The sequence below is a fragment of the Diadema antillarum genome, unplaced genomic scaffold (assembly GCF_040938485.1).
Source record: "Diadema antillarum isolate AM-2024a unplaced genomic scaffold, OU_Dant_1.0 seq00002441_RagTag, whole genome shotgun sequence".
NCBI lineage: Eukaryota > Metazoa > Echinodermata > Echinoidea > Diadematoida > Diadematidae > Diadema > Diadema antillarum.
Genome location: NW_027273048.1, coordinates 192,692 through 212,742, shown reverse-complemented (window position 1 = coordinate 212,742; position 20,051 = coordinate 192,692). Strand labels below are relative to the sequence as shown.

The 20,051-nt window shown below is 38.3% G+C and overlaps 1 protein-coding gene across 1 annotated transcript in view; it reads right to left on the bottom strand.

Annotated features, from left to right (window-relative positions):
- Positions 1–20,051, bottom strand: part of LOC139714806 (androglobin-like) — a 76,918-nt gene that overhangs the window by 16,830 nt on the left and 40,037 nt on the right. The window contains 13 exon segments of the mRNA XM_071626461.1: positions 498–632; positions 1,434–1,527; positions 2,330–2,424; positions 3,171–3,198; positions 5,723–5,749; positions 9,178–9,216; positions 11,578–11,592; positions 13,361–13,505; positions 13,978–14,142; positions 15,377–15,491; positions 16,169–16,322; positions 17,046–17,210; positions 17,867–17,942. Coding sequence (XP_071482562.1) covers positions 498–632; positions 1,434–1,527; positions 2,330–2,424; positions 3,171–3,198; positions 5,723–5,749; positions 9,178–9,216; positions 11,578–11,592; positions 13,361–13,505; positions 13,978–14,142; positions 15,377–15,491; positions 16,169–16,322; positions 17,046–17,210; positions 17,867–17,942 — 1,253 coding nt within the window.

The window sequence follows — 20,051 nt, the reverse complement described above, 5'->3', positions numbered from 1 at the left end:
TTTTTTCAGTTCTGCTTTTTCTTTTTTCAGCAACATCATACGAATAATAATCTGGGATTGACTAGTAGAGCTTGGGCTTTTTCAGAGTAAACTCCAGCACACATTGCAAATCTAAGTAAATAGGAGCCACATCAGTGTACCATCAACAAGGTCTATGACTTGACTCCAGAAAGGCCCCTTAAATTTGTATGTCGCCCAATCCTTCTTTTTATTACTCTTGTCTGCAGCTTGCTACAAATCATAGGTTTGGTACAAGTGGTAGAACTAACAGCAACCACCAGCATGGGTTCTTACATGTAAAGCACATCTTTGCAGAGAGAGTAGCCATCACTTATTATTTTTACCATGTTGCCATTGCTGACAAGGTCTTCGTCTCCAATGACCAAAGAAGGCCATATTTTTGCATGTTGCCCAACCATATAACACAAGAAATTGTCAAAATGCAGATACAAGTATACAAAGTGTGGGTGAGTGGGATAAGAGAAAAGCGCCCTCACCTGAAGACCACGAACCACGTGTGCGGAGGCTGCTCCTGGTACGTGCCCTGGAAATCAACGTAGGAGATCTTGTTCCACTCATCCTGGTAGAAGGTGAAATGTTGCATCAGGTCTGGATCTGACTTGAACATAGTTCTGAAGATCAGGATGCAGATTGAGCATGTAAAAAATAAGGGGGAGGGGTGAAATCAAATACACACATATAAATAATTCAGTGTCAATTCTGCAAATTGCAAAATGTAGAAAAATGTAGGATTGACAAATTACAAACAATATCTCAGTGTTTTTTGACATTGATATTGTTATTGAAGTAGAGGTGTCATGGTAAGGTAATTAAAGAAAGTCATCAGCTATAAGGAGTCACTAAAATGACTCAATAAGGAAAACTGAGGTGTAACAAATAAGCCAAAAGGACACACAACCAGATAATCCTCAGTTCAAATCTTGTTGGGTGTGTTCACTTTTGGACACAGATGTTTTACCAACAATGTCCTGCTGGACCCGCGTATGAAATATGGGCATCTGGCACTGCGGTGGATAAAGACAATGGAAGAGCAATGTGTACACCGAAGAGGCTACCCCTGGATATTCGACATATCACCATCATCATCATCATCATCATCACCATCATCATCATCATCACCATCGTTATCATCTTCATTTCTACCACTACCATCATGATAATCATGATAAGCATCACCACCATCATCATCACTGTCTCCATCATCCTCATCCTCATTTTCTTCATCATTGCCATCATCACCATGACAACTACATGTATGCAAGTGTGGAAAATATAGAATTTACTTACATTTCCCCCTGCATTCACATCTCATCAAGAAATATGGAAATATCTACTTCTTACAATATCTCATTGTTTGTTGTTTGTTTTGTTTGTTTATTTGTTTGTTTGTTTGTTTGTCTGTTAATTTTTACCTGAAGAGGTGGAGAGCATGCTGTTCCAGGTTTGGCTCCATGAGACTCCAGGCTTTCTGAAGTTGCTCCTTAGCCTGAACATTCAGTTCAGTTCCTGCGAATAAAACAAGAACTGCTAAATGAACAACTGGATTCCCACATGAGGCCTATGTATATCAAACTCAATTTTACTTGTGTTCTTTGTTATTGCTACTTTTTTCTACAAATAGTACTAATGTAGACAAAACAACCACGCAATTAGAAGATCCTGTTGTGTACAGTACATTGTACATACATGTAACACAGCATAAAAGCTTCAACTCGTGGATTCAACAAGATACTGGTTTTCAGCATCATGACACAACCTATAGTCAGTGAACAATACGACGTCCCAGTTGTTGCTTAGTTTTGTCTTCCACTGGCCAAGAGTCTGAAACAGTAGTGCTTCAGCCAGTTTGTACAAATCATCTGTTTGAAGTATATCTGAACTGGTAAGAGCAATAACAAAGAGTATTCAATTCAAAATATTGAGAATAACTATGCCGAGAAATTCACACTATGAAATCCAGAAGGGCCAAATTAATCTACATGGAGGTGGGAAATGAGAAATTGATTCAAGTCTCAGATAAGTGCATTTGAACATGTACGTTTATGGAAAATATGCTATGTAACTGAATTATTATCATCATTATCATTATTGTCATCGTTATTATTATCATTATCATTATCATTATCATTATTATTATCATCATCATTACTATTATCATTATTATCATCATCATCATTATCATTATTATCATTATTATTATTACTATTATCATAAGTAAAGGCATGTTCATCTCAGCATATCTCCTAGTATTGGAAATATGTCTGTCACGTTCAGAGAACAAACTGAAGTAATGAGCTGACATTCTTACCGGGCGTTCTCGCGGCCTTGACCCTGCGGACGTAGGTTCCTCTCCAATTCCTGGCAACGAGGGAGACAGCATTCTCCTCCTCATCTGTCGGGTCCCTGCTCAGAGAGACGGAGGAGGAACAAAGAATTAAGCCTCTACATGCGACTACTGACAGGAACTTCAGAATATACTGGGCCCTGTCTTATAAAGCCTTCAAATCAATCACAAGTCCCAAAATCAATCGCAACTTGCATTGCAGCTCACAAGAAACTTGTGATTGATATCACAAGTCTTTATAAGACAGGCCCCTGGCATACTATGCACTGGTACTAACAGAGTTACTAACATTCACAACCACACTTGCCTGTTAAAGAGTCACATAATCTTTGCATATGCCACAAGTCTGCTAAAAAGTGACATCAATGATGTGATACTCTCACACACTATGAAAGACAGGGGAACTACATGTACCAGTGATATATTCACGAAGAAGAGAGTCATACTTGTACGTCCTGCCATTCTCTGAGTTTCAAATAAAACGACAAAAGGAAAATATTTTGAACGAGCCATAATATGCCACATTGGTTCGATATACTTCTACACTGACAATGGCATTGCTCTGAATTACGCATTATAAAACAAATTGGTATGGTCCTCAGTTTTCAATGAGCTTTGCGTACATGTATGTCTCAAAGTTAATTTGGGGCATATTCTTAAAAGTGCGTAGAAAACAGATTCATATCATATCACACAGTAGCTAGATCGTACAGAGAAGAGTAGAGGGGGAGAGAGAAAATGAAACTGAGAGGGAATGAAAAACATATTTTGTGGATAACATAGAAATATATGAGATTTAACTCACCTATCAATCCAGTGGTCTGGAACTTCAACTGTTAAGAAAAAAGAGGAAAAAATCAAAACAAACATATTACATCTGCAAAACAAGTATCAACTTCTTTCTTCTTGCAATGTAGTGATGTAGGCATTGCTCTTTCCCACACATTCACACCATATACATTATGACTCTTTACCTGTATCACAAAGTTACCCAAATCTAGCATCCCTTTAACAATGAAATGATTATAGGTTGGCTCCCATAAAACAAACAATTTATATATTCCTTCAAGTGCTGGAAAAGTGCAACGGAATATATCAGAATAACTTTGGAGTACAAAATTGTAAAGTATAGTTGAACAGGTTATCAAACAATCCACTTTTCCCTCAAAATCTGAGTTCTGTTAAAAACTGTTTACAAATTCACTTTATGTTGATCAATTCTCCAATATTTTCACAAACTTGTCAACAAAAATCTCAAAATTTTTTAGTATCACTGATGTTATGTTTTCACAGCATGCCGGTTCAGTGTACTTTTGTGTTGGAGGGATAGTCACAACTGACCTCAGGTGGTTGGTTATTTTAATAACACACACTCAAACATTGTTTCAGTTGCAATCAGCTGGAGAGTAATGGGATAAAAAAAGGGGGAGGGGTGATGTGGGAATTGGGATACACATGGGGTGGGGCATGGAAGGGTAAATATGCCAGGAACAGGGATTGGGTTGGGTTGAAGGAATTGCAATCAATGAATCAACAGTGTGTGTGTGTGTGTGTGTGGGAGGGGGTTAGTTTGCGTATTTCTTGCACACTATTTTGATTTTGGAAGAGCTATAAATACTGTCATTATATGAAAGTTGGTAAAAATTAGGCATGATTTCCTCTTAAACTATGCTAAGATTTTTGGGGTACTTCATCAAAGCAGTTCTAATTGTCTACTTTCTTTCTTCTGTTTTGTTGGAGGGGCAAGTAGAAATATGACCAAGAATACTGAAGATATAAATATTGAAACATAGTATCCTATTAGATAGAACATTACAGTTGCTTTTTGTTCTCTTTGCAATACCAATGATCCACAGCTATAACTGCCATCAATCCACATTTCTGCTGTATTAAATTACCATATGATTTCTTTTGTTAATTCTACCAAGCTTTTTTAATAAACATTACAGGGACTTTGGAATTTCACAATAACTTGCATTCATATATACGTAAAACAACAAAATGATATCCACCACCAAGGCGCAAAAAAACACAGCAACACAAGGCAACCTTGTGAAACACAGCGCATCGATTTGCATAAAAAATTATGACAATATATAATTGACAAATAACAAAGGAACACAGAAACAATACAATACTTTTGCATTAAATCCTCTACACAAGAATCAAATCCAATACAAAACAAAATGTACAGTGTCATATAAAAAGAAAAAAGAAATGACACACACAAAAAAATCCTCAATAAAAGGGCAAGAAACCAAGCATTTTTGCTGGTTTTCCTGATATTCCCTGTGTGGTATTCTGACAGAAACAAGCGTGTGTACAATGCAATTATACAGCAGTATGTGATTCCTGTGGAGTAAAACAAATTTGTGACATGAAAGAACGAAAAAAATAAAAACTACATCACATCAACAACAACAATGACAACAACAAAAAGACATTCAACAATCACTTGTTTAAAAGGTCTGTTGGGAGCCAAAGACATAATTCAACACAAAACGGGGAATCACAAACGGTGGACATTACACACTCATGTTGGACAAGTGCACAAAGAGATGACCACTCTGTTTGTATGATCAGTCAATATTGTTACTTTAGAGCCACAGTGAAAGGAGATTAATGTGTGATGCATCTCAGTGGCTAGTAATTTTAAACGTTATCAACTCGCTATGACAGCATTCTGTTGGATAAAAGGGAGGGTGATTCCTTTCATTACAATGCAACACTTGCATGTCTGCTTGCAAACTAGAATCAGTCTAGATGGTAAAAGAAATCCCCACTGGAATGGACAAATCAATTCTTTTGTTTGCAGGCAGGATTTCCACAAAAATCTCAATCAGAAATCAAATCTAAGATGTAGAGGGAAAAAAAAATGGTTAAATTATGACACGTAATCATTGTATAGCGTTCTGATTTTAAATGTTCTTGTCTACAGGATGACTTTATAAAGAAAAAAGTTAGAAAACACATTGAAGGCCCCTATCATGGCTGTAATGTAAAAAATATACCACCCCCCCCCCCTTTGTGGCCTGTTCACAGAGTCATAGATTTCAATGTACTGCCCACTCTTTTTTCCTATTTTGATTTTCAGTCCACAGAAATATATTCCTGTCAAGGTTGTACGATTAGAATCTATAAATGTACCTAGAATTGATTTATTTTAGTGTAAGTTTGGTTTAGCAAGTGCAAACTGTGTTTTGTGTAGTGCTCTTGTCAGTCGACTTGTCGTCTGTAAAGTGTCATTGCAATGTTGCAGCACACAATAAAACACAGCTGTGAGTGCACAAAGCGGAAAGTAAGCACGAGACAGAATGTGACAAAGATTTCATTTTTTAAAAAAGCAACGAGACACACCGCCCTGCGGTTCTTCCTCAGCGGGTTCTGTTCGGAAGGCAAAGAAAAAGCAAACAACAAATAAAAGCAGAATACATTTTGGGCTGGACAACCATGCAAGGGATGTAAAAACAAAACACAAGCCACATAAAACTTTCACCAAAGCAACCTCCATTGTGCATTCCCAACAACTGACAACACTTGCGAGAAATTTGACAAAAAAGATCAGTGTCAAGTGTTTTGTGTACAAAAAACAAAAAAGAACACCCATAGGAGAGTGAAATTGTGTCCCACAGAGTACCCAAAGTTCATAGGGGTGAAAGTGTGGAGGAGACACATTTTTCACAGGGAGCGGGATTCTGGTCGACTCTCATTTACCTATGAACGCTTCAGATCCTTCATGTCAGGTTGTGAGTAAAAACAGTCAACACCATGTTATATGGAAAAATCTGATTTCAGGAGATCACACTAATTGTATTCTTTGAATAAAAACTGGGCGAGGGACGGTGCCACACGCGTGCTACAGCACAAAGAGTTCTGTCAAATTGCACTGGCAAAAGTGACTGGATTTTTCTTTTATTTTTCCTCTCTCCACATTTACCACTCAGCAGACACTGCAATAATCCTGATAGACTGAAGTTTTACCTGACCTGTAAAAATTTTGATTCGTACTCTATCACTTGTGACTCATTTTCAATACTTGATGGCTGGTTGATATTAAGAGTTTTTACTGTAGCTAAGAAGTTCCTACACAAGGTCAGCAAGAACGAAATGTCTTGTCCATTGCATCAAGTATTCCCTGCTCATCAAGAGTACCAAAGGTACATTAGGCTACATGTTCACATCACAGGAATGACACCTGTCTTTTAAGGAGTTTGTCATGGATATTGCCCATAAAAACATACACACAAGTTAATTTTTGCAAACTCAGGTGGCTGTGCTCAATACTGAAAATGCTTTTACAGTTCCATTTCATAATCTATTCATTCATCTCAATGAGAAACTGAAAGGGTTTTTGTTACACCCCCTCCCTCTTAATGTCCAGCCATCTTTTGTCTAGTACACATTCAGTTCCTTTTATCTTGTGACACAGAGTTTGGAAATTAACTCCAAACTAGATATATCGCTACGGCGACTGATATGCCTCCGCCATAATGCATGGTTCTCCTAATAGGTCTATAGTACAATGTCTTGACAATGTGTGATGACAGTTTCAAACAATTGGCAAAATATTTAAATGATAGATTTGACACAAATGTGCTGAATGTTCACTTTCCTAGAACTACATGTAGGTTCAATTGGATGAATGATTAAAATGTCAGAGTGGAGGTATTTGGGGAACTGATGATTTTTACTTGACTTTGACCATTTTATAAGTTTATGCATTGAGTGATTTTTCAAGGTATTGAGAAAAAGTATAATTTCAGTATCAAATGGGAAAATAGCATTATCTAAACCTGGCCTTTGACCTTTGACCTCACAGTTCAAAAGAGAATCACTGTTAGGTTGAACATGCATAAATATGTAAGTTTCATGATGATACCTTGAGTTACTTTTGAAATATGGAGGAAAAAGTGCAATTCAGCACTTTCACTTGACCTTTGACCTTTGACCTTTTGGCAAGAAACTTCCCACAGAACATTGGGTAATACATGTATACATCAAGTAAAAAAAAAAAAAACCTTCATTCACTGCATCAATATAAGGAAAGTAGTGATATTTTGAGGAGTTGACCTTGACCTTTGACCCTCTGACCTTTGACCCACGACCCCCAACTTCCCTAGATAATCACTGCCCATCGGTACAAGCATATATACTAAGTTCCATGAAGATACCTTGAACCATTTGCGAGATATGGAGAAAAACATGAAATTTCAAATTTTTTTCACAAAATAACCTGTGACCTTTGACCTTCGACCCTGTGACCCTAAAATCCACACAAAGTATTATCCCCCAAGGATATACCCTCATACCAAGTTTGATGTAAAACCACCACACGGTTCTTGAGATATCGACAAAAACAAAACGGGACGGACGGACGGACGGACGGACGACCCGAAAACATAATGCCTCCGGCCACTTCGTTGCGGAGGCATAAAAAATGTTCCAGCGAGCAGGGAGAAACCCTACAGAGAGAGACAGAAGATCCACAGCGTGCTCTTGTATTCTGGATGAAAAGTGAACGGACGACACGCACACCTCGTGCAAATGATGGTTTTCCTGACACCTTTTAGCTATCCTGGTGCATATGATCTGTGCACGTTCAGCACGACCGCTTAAAATGCACAATGTACACTTCTACACTACTTAATGAAAAATGGCATGATGGGTGCAGCTACATGTAATGAATAGGCCATTTACTGGCAGAAGCACACACAAATATCTGCAAGCAAGCTTTGCCTTTACTTAGGAACAGGGTTAAAACATCACAATTTTACTGTAAAATCAATTGGATTTTACACATGATATGACAGGTGCCATAACAATATAAAAGGGAACAGCCCTATTTCAGTGTGCCATCAATCAACATTGAGGGTTTCTCAATCACGTTATGCTTTTGTTTTATTTACTTTTTTATAGAAAAAATTCCAATCTGCCAATGAGCTTATTACAGCATTTTCACCGCAACATCAGCAACTGCTTGAAAATTGACAGTTTACTGAACCACATACATGTAAAAGGAGCAACTGCAAAGTAAACGGAAGTTTGATAGTACTTAATTTGCTTTTCATTTAAGTACACAAAAGGCGACAATTAACATTTTGATACGGAATGCCAATCAACAGATGAAACCATACGAGGGGAGGGTTTGCCTCCATTATCTTGCACCACAAAATGACCAAGAAGTCATCGTGACAACAGTTATTACTAAAGTTGTATCCACACAAACACAGGACGAGTTTGGTATCAATCAGTGGTGGGCATGGATATCATTTGAAAGATCAGACATAAATCTATCCACTAATCAAGGTCCAGAGTCAATATGGATCAAGAAATGACAGAATCTACATAATAGCACATACTGCATTCATGCTTTTTCCCTTGGTGTGAATCAAACTTTTTTCTTCGTTAATTTTCTGTGAGGTAAGAATCTTCTTCAATCTCTGCACCTTGCTTAAATGACTTATGTTAAAAAGCCATGCTAGACAAATCTAATTTCCAATTTCAAGTTTGAAGTTTTCAACCATGAAGATCTTGTTCAGACGATTTCGAATTATTGCAACTTGCTGATCATTTTGTGGTGGCAAATAAGTCATTAAGATTGACACCACTCAGCACTGTCCCTCTCTCTATAAACATGACAGTCAACTAATAAATAATATACTACATGAACAAATAATGCCCCAAATATCAAAACATAACAAAAACTCTGATGGCTACTTTAAGCTATCTCCACTTGCTGCTATTCTAACATGCAGAATACGTCTTCAAGACATGGAATACACATCAGTGGATGGTAATGATAATGAACTTACTCTTCCTCGATTTTGCTGACTTCCTTGAGGCACCAGTCGCTGTGTATAGAAGGAAACAAAAAGCTAGTCAATCACTTGATACTACTCGAACAAATAACTTTTAAACATACATAGAAGTTGCTTGACATTATCACGATCTGCAACTATTTAGATTGTCTTTTTTTTTTTGTAAGCAAAAGTAAATCAACATCTTAACTGCTATATTTGCACTCCATTAAATCTAGATCCAGATCAACTGGGTGAAATTATAACTTTAATTTCTTTTTTACTGAAAATCAGGATCTTGTGCACTCTTTTGCATGCTTTCTTTCTGCGACATATGTAAAAATGTTTGAAACTGATCATCAAACTACCCAACTTGCAGGTTGCATTGCTCAAAAAACCAACACCTATAAATCTTGAACACTTCAAAAACTACAATGATGCAGTGATGAGGAGGAGGCAGAATTATTAGATGAATTCTTCCAAAAAAAAATGTAATTGATTGGGTTATGTCACTATTTAAAGGAAACAGTGCCATTAACCTGATCATTTTCTATGTGAAAACTCATGATTAGAACTCAGAGTGTCAAAGGGATGAAAAGATGCAATGGCTATTTCATTTTGAATTAAGGATGAGAGGTTAACAATTAAAGGCTCAGCCAACGACGAGATACGTGTTGTAGCTACATCATGCTGTCTTATCTAGATATGAAAACACTACAGAATTAGTACTCAGGAGAAAGAAAAAAAAAACCAACAACTTAGCTCTGAAGACATGAATTCATGAAAATCTATACAAGTAGCATGGGAAAAAAAAAAAACTATTTTAAAACTCAAAGACAAAATATGCAGGAAAACAAACTCTTGTAGGATGCTGCACTACCAGAATAAGCCAGTTTCACACATGCTTCTCAGTTTCTTGTACAGGTGTGGCATATTTGCCAAACTTGTTAAATACCAACAAAAAAAAAAAAAATTCTACACAAAATTGTAGGTTATATGATGAGAAGTGCCAGCAAATCTATGAACATGAAGAGAAGGGCAAATGCGTTTCATGATCATTACAGTGTGCCGATGAACATGCAATATCATCATTTCAGTGCTGCAAAAGGGTATAGAAAGACATGCAAGTGATTATTTGTGGTTGCAAACGAGACAAGTCACAACAAGGCTACCACCATCTGTGGCGTACGTCGTGTGTGTAGGTCAGAAATCATACTACCGTTCAGTGACGCCATGAAGGATAATAGAGTTCTCATGCATGCAGGTGTGTGTGCGTGTGCATGTGCCCCAGTGGGAATGCGTTTGCTATATCTACAGTAAAATATGCTTGCTTTCTAGAGTGAACGGCAGAGAGTGGAGGAAGTGCTATGCCTGCATCCATTCCTGACGAATGATGAGGATGTAGTGTTGGAGGAAAGTAGAGAAAGTCTTGGATGGATGTTAAAAGCAGAGAAAAGTGTAACTCAATGGACCGTCGGTATATATACCTCCCGAGTCACTGGTGTGGTCTGCAGCGTGCAATATGGAGGGGAGGCATAACGTGCAGGGTGCGCGGGTGGTGGGATGGGATGCACGCAGGGGGGCAAATTAGGGATGGATGGAGAACAAACAAAAAGGGTGAGAGGTCATTTACAGGGGTGTAACATAATGGCCCAATGTGTGATGGTTCTATATGGTTCTATATGGTTACAAGTTATATAGTCAAGGTTTTTTGTTTTTAATTGTCTTCATTCTTGTATTAAATGAGGTGGATGGGTGATACAGTACATCATTAAAATTGCAATATAGCACAAGAGATTATAGTGATCAGAGAGTGAATGGAATACATGTTATTCTCTTTTTTCCTTAAGTCTGTGGTTGACTTAATTCCTAAGTTACAATTCACACATGAGCTCGCTGATCTTACTTCGTTCCTATACATGTCTAAATCTGAAGACATATCAAACTACTGAAGTTTTCATCACTGCGAATGTCTTTTGACAGCAAGCAGTTAAAATTTCTTCACAATGTCACAATTCCACCAGTATAATTCAAACTTTCATAACAGCCAACTCTTGATATGAATGCATATTTTCTAATGGCTCTTTGCATGAACACACTTGAATTGATATATGTACCATGTATACACCTAAAAACTTGTTTTCAATGCTTGTGGTGTACATGTGCTAAACTATTGAACATTACAGGTGACCTTAAATTGCATATACTATTTTGGTATGTGTGGAAACAAATTATGTATCCTATGGTTTCAGCATCTGTAAAACCAACAAGTGCTACTTCAAATTCCCAGTGCAGGATTGCTGAAAGCAACTCAGATAAAATTCTCAAGAAAGGACAGTAAGACAGAGAGAGAGAAATAAAAACAGAAAGATATAAAGCTGAGAGATTTTAAACTGCCGGAGCTCTGATACTTACACGGCCTATCAACCACTGAGCGGTCTACGGATGGTTGGGTGTGAATAGCAAATAGCCATACAGCATAAAGTTCACAAACATGCAATCGTATTATGGCACCAACTTTGGCATCAGTTTAACCAAAGCATCTACTACAACCCTTGTAACTAGTCTTTTCATATTGATGAATGACATACTTCTAGGCCCGAATTCATGAAGGCGGTACAAATGATACCATGGTTTAAACCATGGACAAAAACCATGGAGCGCCAAGTGTTGCATGGAATATTTTGTTACGAAATCAGTCATTTCGTCGATGAAATGATTATCTTGTAACGAAATGACAACATTTTGTAACTAAATGAACATTTCGTCCACGAAATGATAATTTCGTTAACGAAACGGTAATTTTGTCGACGAAAGGACCAATTTTGTAACGAAATATTCCGTGCGACACTTGGCGCTCCATGGTTTTTGTCCATGGTTTAAACCATGGTTTCATTTGTACCACCTTCGTGAATTCGGGCCCTAGTGTTGGTTGAGAACACATGCACTGTAGTAATAATCTCTGGATATTTCTACTTTGTAGATATGAGGTCCCCATGACCCTCAATTTAGTGAATTCAAAACTTGTTAGATCTGTGTGGCATGCTGGTAGAATGTTTGGTTTCAAGTTAACATGTCTGCAAAACTGTCGAGTTCACAGAGGAAAAAAAAAGTTTGTTGTTGTTAGACATAAAAATCCTCATTTAAGAGAAATGACTGCTTGATATACATGTATAGTTCTCTGGAAAGGAGACAAAAGAACCAAGTGCTTATTGTCCAGAAGGAATGACATTACATTACATCATGAAATTGCTCTAAGAGAAATCCAAATCAGGTGAGGTTTTGTTTTGACTTATCACATTTGTGCCCAAAAAGTGGGAAGAGTACAAAGTTTCACCATGATGAAGTACAGTATCGACTGACTATGATTCGTCATTGACTACAGTTCTCCTAAAGCTCTGCTCTCGATGTATGGTCACACATGGTCTTTGCAACTTGAAACCGTGTGAGATGTAAAACTGACCAACATGATGGTTCAACAAATGTATATAGTAACATTATGCAATATGTGTCAGGGCAAGATGATTTGTCGCCATTCGCAGCATGCACCATGCCACATTGTAAATCCACCAAATTATCCACTTTAACCGAGCTATCTGGCATTTGATATGATCAATATATTATGATGTACTTTGTTGAAGTCTAATCAACATCTTTTCCAGTGCAGAATGGATTTTATGATTTACATTCACATGCATTATTTTGTGCCATGAGATGAGAATGAGACAATAATGTGTTGAACAGTACTGGAAATGGACTAGATGCTAGTTAGATTAACTTAGAAAATGTATGCCAACACCAACTTTTAGTAATTACATACATAGACACATATCAGTGATAACATATACACATGTAACATTGAAAAAAAAAAGACATCAACATTGGCTTACATTAAAGCACTCCTTGACAGATAACATCACAGTTAGTCTATGGATAACATTTCAAATTTGGTCCAACATTAAAAATTATGAAATCATACACAGCTTAATGACGCATTGTGTGTTGTGTAGATATATACGTGGACAATGGATGAGCTAATGATTTTAATCTATCAAGGCACCAGTAAATATAACTACAATTGTATGCTCATAAGAGTCGATGAAGTCCTGGAGTTCTCTACGTGAAGCATGTCATGAGTGTGTAAATAGCATTGGTGGTATATGCCTTCATGTACACGTAGGTATGCGAAGAAACTCACCAGGCCTGCTAGCACTGAGGGGCACGCCCGCAATGTTACGCGTGATGACGTCGAAGTTGAAGGCCTTCCAGGCAAAGGTCATCTCGGGGGTGAGGTGCTCGGCGAGGGCCTTGCGCAGCGTGTTGTACATGGCATCCCGGAAGATCTGTCACAACGTGGGCAGGGGGGAGGGGTAAGAGCACATACCAAAGATGAGAGGCTCATTCAAACATTTAAGCTGTTATGCAGGCACAGCAACAGTCAAACAATAGCCGCATTCATATGTGAAAAATAGCAGGATGATGATTGCGCTCAGAATCTCGAGATTTTTGCAAGCGTTCACAGGGGAAGAAAATAGGCAATAGATCATTCCTGGTTGGTTCCACCTACTACATACAGATCCTTCCAAGACAAACTTTGCTTTCCAGCAAGCCACCGAAACTTGCATGCAAATATTGGTACATGTTCTACTCTGATTGACACTCAGCTACATTTACATCCTCAATCTTCATAATGAAAATGGTAGCAATCATCACACAATGCAACAGTGCCTTCTTGTTTCCTGGGTTGGCATACCTTCAAGATTAAAACAGGTACTATATATAATTAGCATGCATGCTCCCGATCGGAGGCCCTACCCCAAAGTTGTGGATGACCGACAGGGTGTTGGTGCGAACGGGGCAGTGCAGGTAGCCCAGCTCCTTCATGTTAGTCTGGAAGAGCTCCTTGTTGTCAAAGTTCTGGATGGCGTTCCCAATGGTCTGCATCACCTGCATGGCCTGGTCCACAAAGCGGCAACTCTCCTGGAGAATGCAGACGGATCGAGTAGAGTCAAAAAGGAATTGGGTTGGCTCCAATGGCAGGGTGATACATACTGTACATGCACACCATTTATACTACCAGTAAAGCAAAGTTAGTTTCTGAAGCCTCCTCGAGCAGCCTTTTAGCTCAGTATACACAGGCAGAATACAGCAAAGGCAATATGAGCTCATCAGCTTCTGAAACCACCTATAGGGGGTGGTTTCAGAGCGTCCTATAGCTGTCTTGAAGAGGCTCGGCTGCAGTCTAAACGCTCTGGGTTTAAAGAAGCAGCTTTTTTGCCCACCCATGCAGAAGTTTAACACTGCAGGTCATCGCCCGCAAACTAAACACACCAGTCAATGTGACTGACAGCGAGTGAACAAAGTTCATGTTTCCACGTGAACATGGCATTCAAAAGTGCATGTAGTTTGTTGGAGTGGAATTCAGTTACCATGAGAATGGAGCCAGTCAGGGCCTGCTTGGACAAAATCTAAGCACGCAGCCCGAGTAGTGTAAACAGACAAGTCACTGAATCTTTGAAAGGGCTTTGGAAATGGTTAGGAGTTGCATACATACACTCTACATACATGTACATAGTTGCAGACTCTCTATGTATCTCCAACTGTACTTCATGGTTGAGCGCACTTCAAATACAAGCAGAGGCTTTACAGTAACTCTTCTGCTTAATTTCACTGAAGTACTGTATACGCCATATACTGTAAAAGTGGAAATTTTCGCGGTGTTGAAATTTTCGCGCATTTCGCGCAACCAGAAACTAGCGCGAAAATAAAAGCACGCGAATATTTTTGCTTGCATATGCTCCTGTGCGTGATGTCATGATTCCGCGGAATTAAAAACACGCGAAACTCTTCTTACCCGGCGAAGCCCGAAAAATTAGTCGCGCGAAAATATCCACTTTTACAGTATTTAGTGAGTCTAAATTTTTGCGAATACGGACTTCCCCATGATTTTGCAAGTGGTAAAATTCGCGATCGTGGAGTACTGTACTGAACAGAGAAATGTATACGTGTGCATCACATTTATATTAGGATCAGAGTCATTATTTTTATGTTTCTTTAATTTCGCAAACAGCACCTTATTCACAAAATTCGCGAAAATAAAAACCTCGCAAAATATTTGGTGTATACAGTATACAAGAGCGTTTGGCAAGTCCTCTGTGGAAAAAGTAATCTTCCCATTACAAATGGATGGGCAAAGGTTTTGGGGTCATCATACCTTTGTTAGGTGAGTCATGACAGTTTCTTCATCGCCATAGGTGAACTGGACGGTCGAGCAGAGGTGGACGTGGTATCCCAGGGGAGCGGTCATCATGAACCGCAGCACATGACGCCTTCAAGTCAAAAAAACAGGCAGCATTTCAAGTAAAACGCCATGGCCGCACATCGTTTGACTGTTTGTTCTGTCATCATGTATGCATAGCTCTTATGACAATAAAGATGTCCATCACAGCATATGGCTGTATGTTCTATGTGTATCACTTGAGACTCTCTGGAGTGCATTGCTCAGAAAGCTACATGTAACTATGACATAAATATAGCTACCGTTATATGCAATCACAACTTCAAATGAATATCAACGCAATATGCATTATATATTCAGTATCCTTTCAACTCTCTTTTCCAAACCACCTGCAAGATTCATTAAGATTAATTCATAAATGTAACATGAATTTGTGACTCTAGTTCGGTTACACACATCATTAAAAAACAAAAAACAAAAAACAAAAAAAACCTAACTTGAGTGACTTTTTCCCTTGAATCATCATTAAATCACTGTTTTTGTTGTTGCTCCGATCTTATTTTTTCCAAGGACTTAGGGTTATGGTTGTGATAGGGTTTTTAGGTTTAGTTTGATATTAGGATTAGGATTAGGATTACGGTTAGGGCTATGTGTGCGGGTAGAATTTATGTTTGGCTTATCGTGCAGATATTTTATGAGAGCATTTGTCGCAGGAGCAAATGTCATGGAACCGTCCAACTGTGAGTAGAAGGGTGTGTTTGTCCTTACCCAGGGGGAAGAGTAAGGGCTGCTGCCTTGGTGAAGGTGGAGCGTATCCTCAGAATGGGCTGGCCTACCACCAGGCTCTTCCAGGAGTAGGGCTCGGCCACCAGCAAGCCGGGCGTGGTTGGGGTTGTGGGCGTGTCCTTCGCCTGGATGGTAGCTGCAGGGGCAGAGATGGCGAAACAAAGAAAGTCAATTACTGGCTTTCAGTGATTATGCAGCTAGTTACTGGTTTGTCATATGTGGAATTGTACATCAGATTGGGGCAATTATTGCAAAAGTCTGTCTGGTCTTTGTAGACCTGCAGTAGATGCAGATATGCTCTAGTTCAAAACTGATAACTCATGGAAATATTTTGCATATCAAAAAGACAAATAATAAACTACACAAAACAAAAATACTGAACCAAATACCGACATACTTGCATTACAGTAGGAATAGTAAACTTTTTCTCTTTTTCTTTTGCCAAACAAAGGTGATATGATCATGTTAGCACTAATCAGCCTTGACAATTTTAATATCTGTTAAGATCTTGTGACCATTTTTAAGATATGTTACGAGACTTTCATGATAAATACCGTGGACAGCTTCTCCAGTGGTACAGAATTACTATGTGTGTAATTTGAGTCTAAATAAATACATTTCACAGTAAAATGATAGCAATAATGAAAGATCATACATCTGCATCTGTGGAAAAAAATACCCTATAAAGTCAGAATTCAAGATAAAAACTCTGAAGGAAACTGGAAATATGAATATCAATTAAAAGCTGAAAATGAATGGGAGGAAATGTTTGTATGCAGGACTATTTGATTCAAGGTGTGATGGTCGAGTATCAAACTTAGCGTAAGACAGCGTTCATCTCTCTGCGACGATTTCTCACCGTCAGCCACGCTGCTGGAGCCAGCGATGGACTCGGTGTCCTTCAGCCGGTCCTTGTCCCTGGTGGAGCTGTGGGAGGTCTTGGGCAGGTCGGCCGGAGGGTCAAACCACTTGGACAGGGACGAGAAGCTGACGATGATCTCCGTTGGCTCCAGGTTATCCACAACTGATGCGGTAAGCGGTGCGGTTAAGGAACAAGTTTCTCGAAATCTCATGTTATTCTTTGAACTAGTGAAAAGGGTTTAAACTTATGAAAATGAGATCACCAATTTTTCCTCCTCTATATTTTCCCCTTGAAAGAGTTGTTTTTGTTGTTTTCTGCAAGGTGACTGTACAAGGGCTTGCACTCGAAAACGTGTTACGGAAATTACATTTCTTTCTTTGTTGAAACTGTATTTTACTTTTAAATAATTCTTTGTTCTTTGTGTGTGCTTGTTAGAGTGATGCCTTGTCCTGTAATTATTGACTTGTGTGCCAAGTTTGGTAAATTGGCATAAAGTACCTGTATCTAATTAACTAAAACAAAAAATTGACATAATAGAGTTTGACCCTAACTTTTACTAAATGTCTTTCCAAGATTTTATCATCACAATGCCCTGCTACACTCACTTTTCATCCTCGTACAAAATCTTATGAAAATATGTTTCATTATGTAAGCTGTATTAAGGTTATTGGTCACATGAGAAGCTATAGCATTACAAAGAGCCTAAACAGTTCTAATGTTTAGATACAAAAGAAAAGAAAAGAAACAGAATTATAAAGTTTCCTGAACATGACTCCATGGCGCCAGTTTTACCGAAATCAATTTTGAAACAAGGATACACAAGTAGTGCGGGGACCGGTCGTCGGTTGTTGTCTGTGGGGCAAAATAAGAAGATGAAGAATTCTGAGTTAGAATCTGCCTTTCTTATCAAATCAAATAAACTAAGATTAAAAGTAAGAATAAAAGTAAGAAGTAAAATTATCATTGTCAAGACAAGATATCAAATCTTTTGAGTAAAATTTGGACTTCATGAAAGTTCACTTGCATTTCAAAGTATATTTTCTACCATGATGTGGTGTTTATCAGCATGAAAAAGTTTGAAGTTAATCTTGCGGCAGAATGCCCGAACATAACAAGCAGTTAACTAGCAAAGTTACACATTGTGAGCTTTTATAAAACATAGAACCTTATAGTTCAACAGATCCTATTAAGACACAATACATCAAACAGCAAGGAATAGATTTCACAGGTCTACACTCTGAAGGAAATAACATGCAAGTTGTAATCATGACACTAAACATCGTCTTCACAAGGACTAGAAAACAAAAAGGACAGGCAGACATATAGCCTAAACAAATCAATGACAATCAGAACAATGCCACCACAATAACCAACATCCCCACACCCCAGTAACTTGTGCACCGAGCCAAAACACAAGAGAAGTAATATTGAAGTTCCTTGCACCTACAGATTTCCATGTTCCCACTTCACAAAAAACAAACACAAGTTTCTATCATCAACATAATGTGCCACCCACATGAAACAATAAACTAAACAATACCAACTGATAACCACAGCACATGAAACATTTATGATTCATGCTAACATCACTGGCTTATTCATCTTTCATCTACATCATATTGAAATATCACATCAATTAAAAAAAAATTTTTTTTTTTTCCAAATGTGCATTTCTGACACCATCTAAATGAGATATGAAGTTAGGGATATATTCCAAACTTCAACAAAACGGAACCCTTTAAAACCCGCACCTCTAGTCTACTGTGAATACTTTCTGTTCGTGCTGGCGAATTAACATGAGCTGAAGATTTTAGTTTATTAAAGCAGAAAAGGAGTCTGTCAAGAGTCCCAGCACCCAAGCTATACACCCTAGAGGTATGTGTTGTTTTTTTGATGGCAGAGGAGATGGGTAGTGATTTTTGGTGTGCAAAGTATGAAGCAAAGATTCTCGGACTACTGGTTCTACTACCCCAGTATGTAATACTGTATACGTCATATATTTCGCGAGTCGGGAATTCCCGACGATTTCGTGTGTGGTTAAATTCGCGATCGTGGAGCCCTGTACTGTACGGAGAAATGTACAGTTAATTGTACATGCGTACGTCACATCCACATCGGGATCAGAGTCAATATTTTCGTGTGTCTTTAATTTCGCGAATAGCACCTGACTCGTGAAATTTGCGAAAATAAAAACCTCGCGAAATATTTAGCGTATACAGTATACCATAAATACCATTTGAATACCCTTAATGACGAAACTTCTGTGACTTGCAGTGGATGCTGATTGTTGCTCTTTTTCAAGTTCCACAGACTAGAATGGTAGTGCATGCTCTCTTTTCCATTTCTTTTTTTTTTCTTTTTCTTTTTTTTTTCTTTTTTGCCATATTGCTTCATATGCTACTGGAGAAGGACTTGTTTGAACCTGGGCCTAAATGTGGCTGGCATTTTGGTGACATGCAAATGTTTTCATGCAAATCTCAAGACGAGTGTTATATCTTCAATGAGATGTGAACACACAACTAGCATAGGTGATCAGTGTCTTTATGCAAATATACTCTTAGAATGTGGTGGTGAGTATATCAATTAATCTCCAACTTCTGTTTTTCCCCCAATAATAGTAGAAAAAAAAAGAAGATAAGATAATTGATGTTGGTAACATCATTTTCCATATCATGCTTTACTTTCAACTGCATTTTAAAACATGGAGTAACAATTTACAGGTGTCATTTGAGAACAGATAAATTTGTCTTTAAGGCAAAGTTCATGCATGAAACAAACCAACTAAGAAAGGAATGTGAAGTGGTGTACTACTAGTGACTTGAACTATTTCCGAAACTTTGTTTTAAGGAAAACTGACCAGGTAGTCAGTTCTCCCATGGTGTAGGTGCTGGGTGGGGGGGGGGGGGGGGGGGGTTGGAGGGGATGGGCAAAGAGAAAGGAAAACTAGGATAAAACTTTGAGTGGTAATGGAGAGGATTCAATTCCAGACCATGGAGGAGTGGG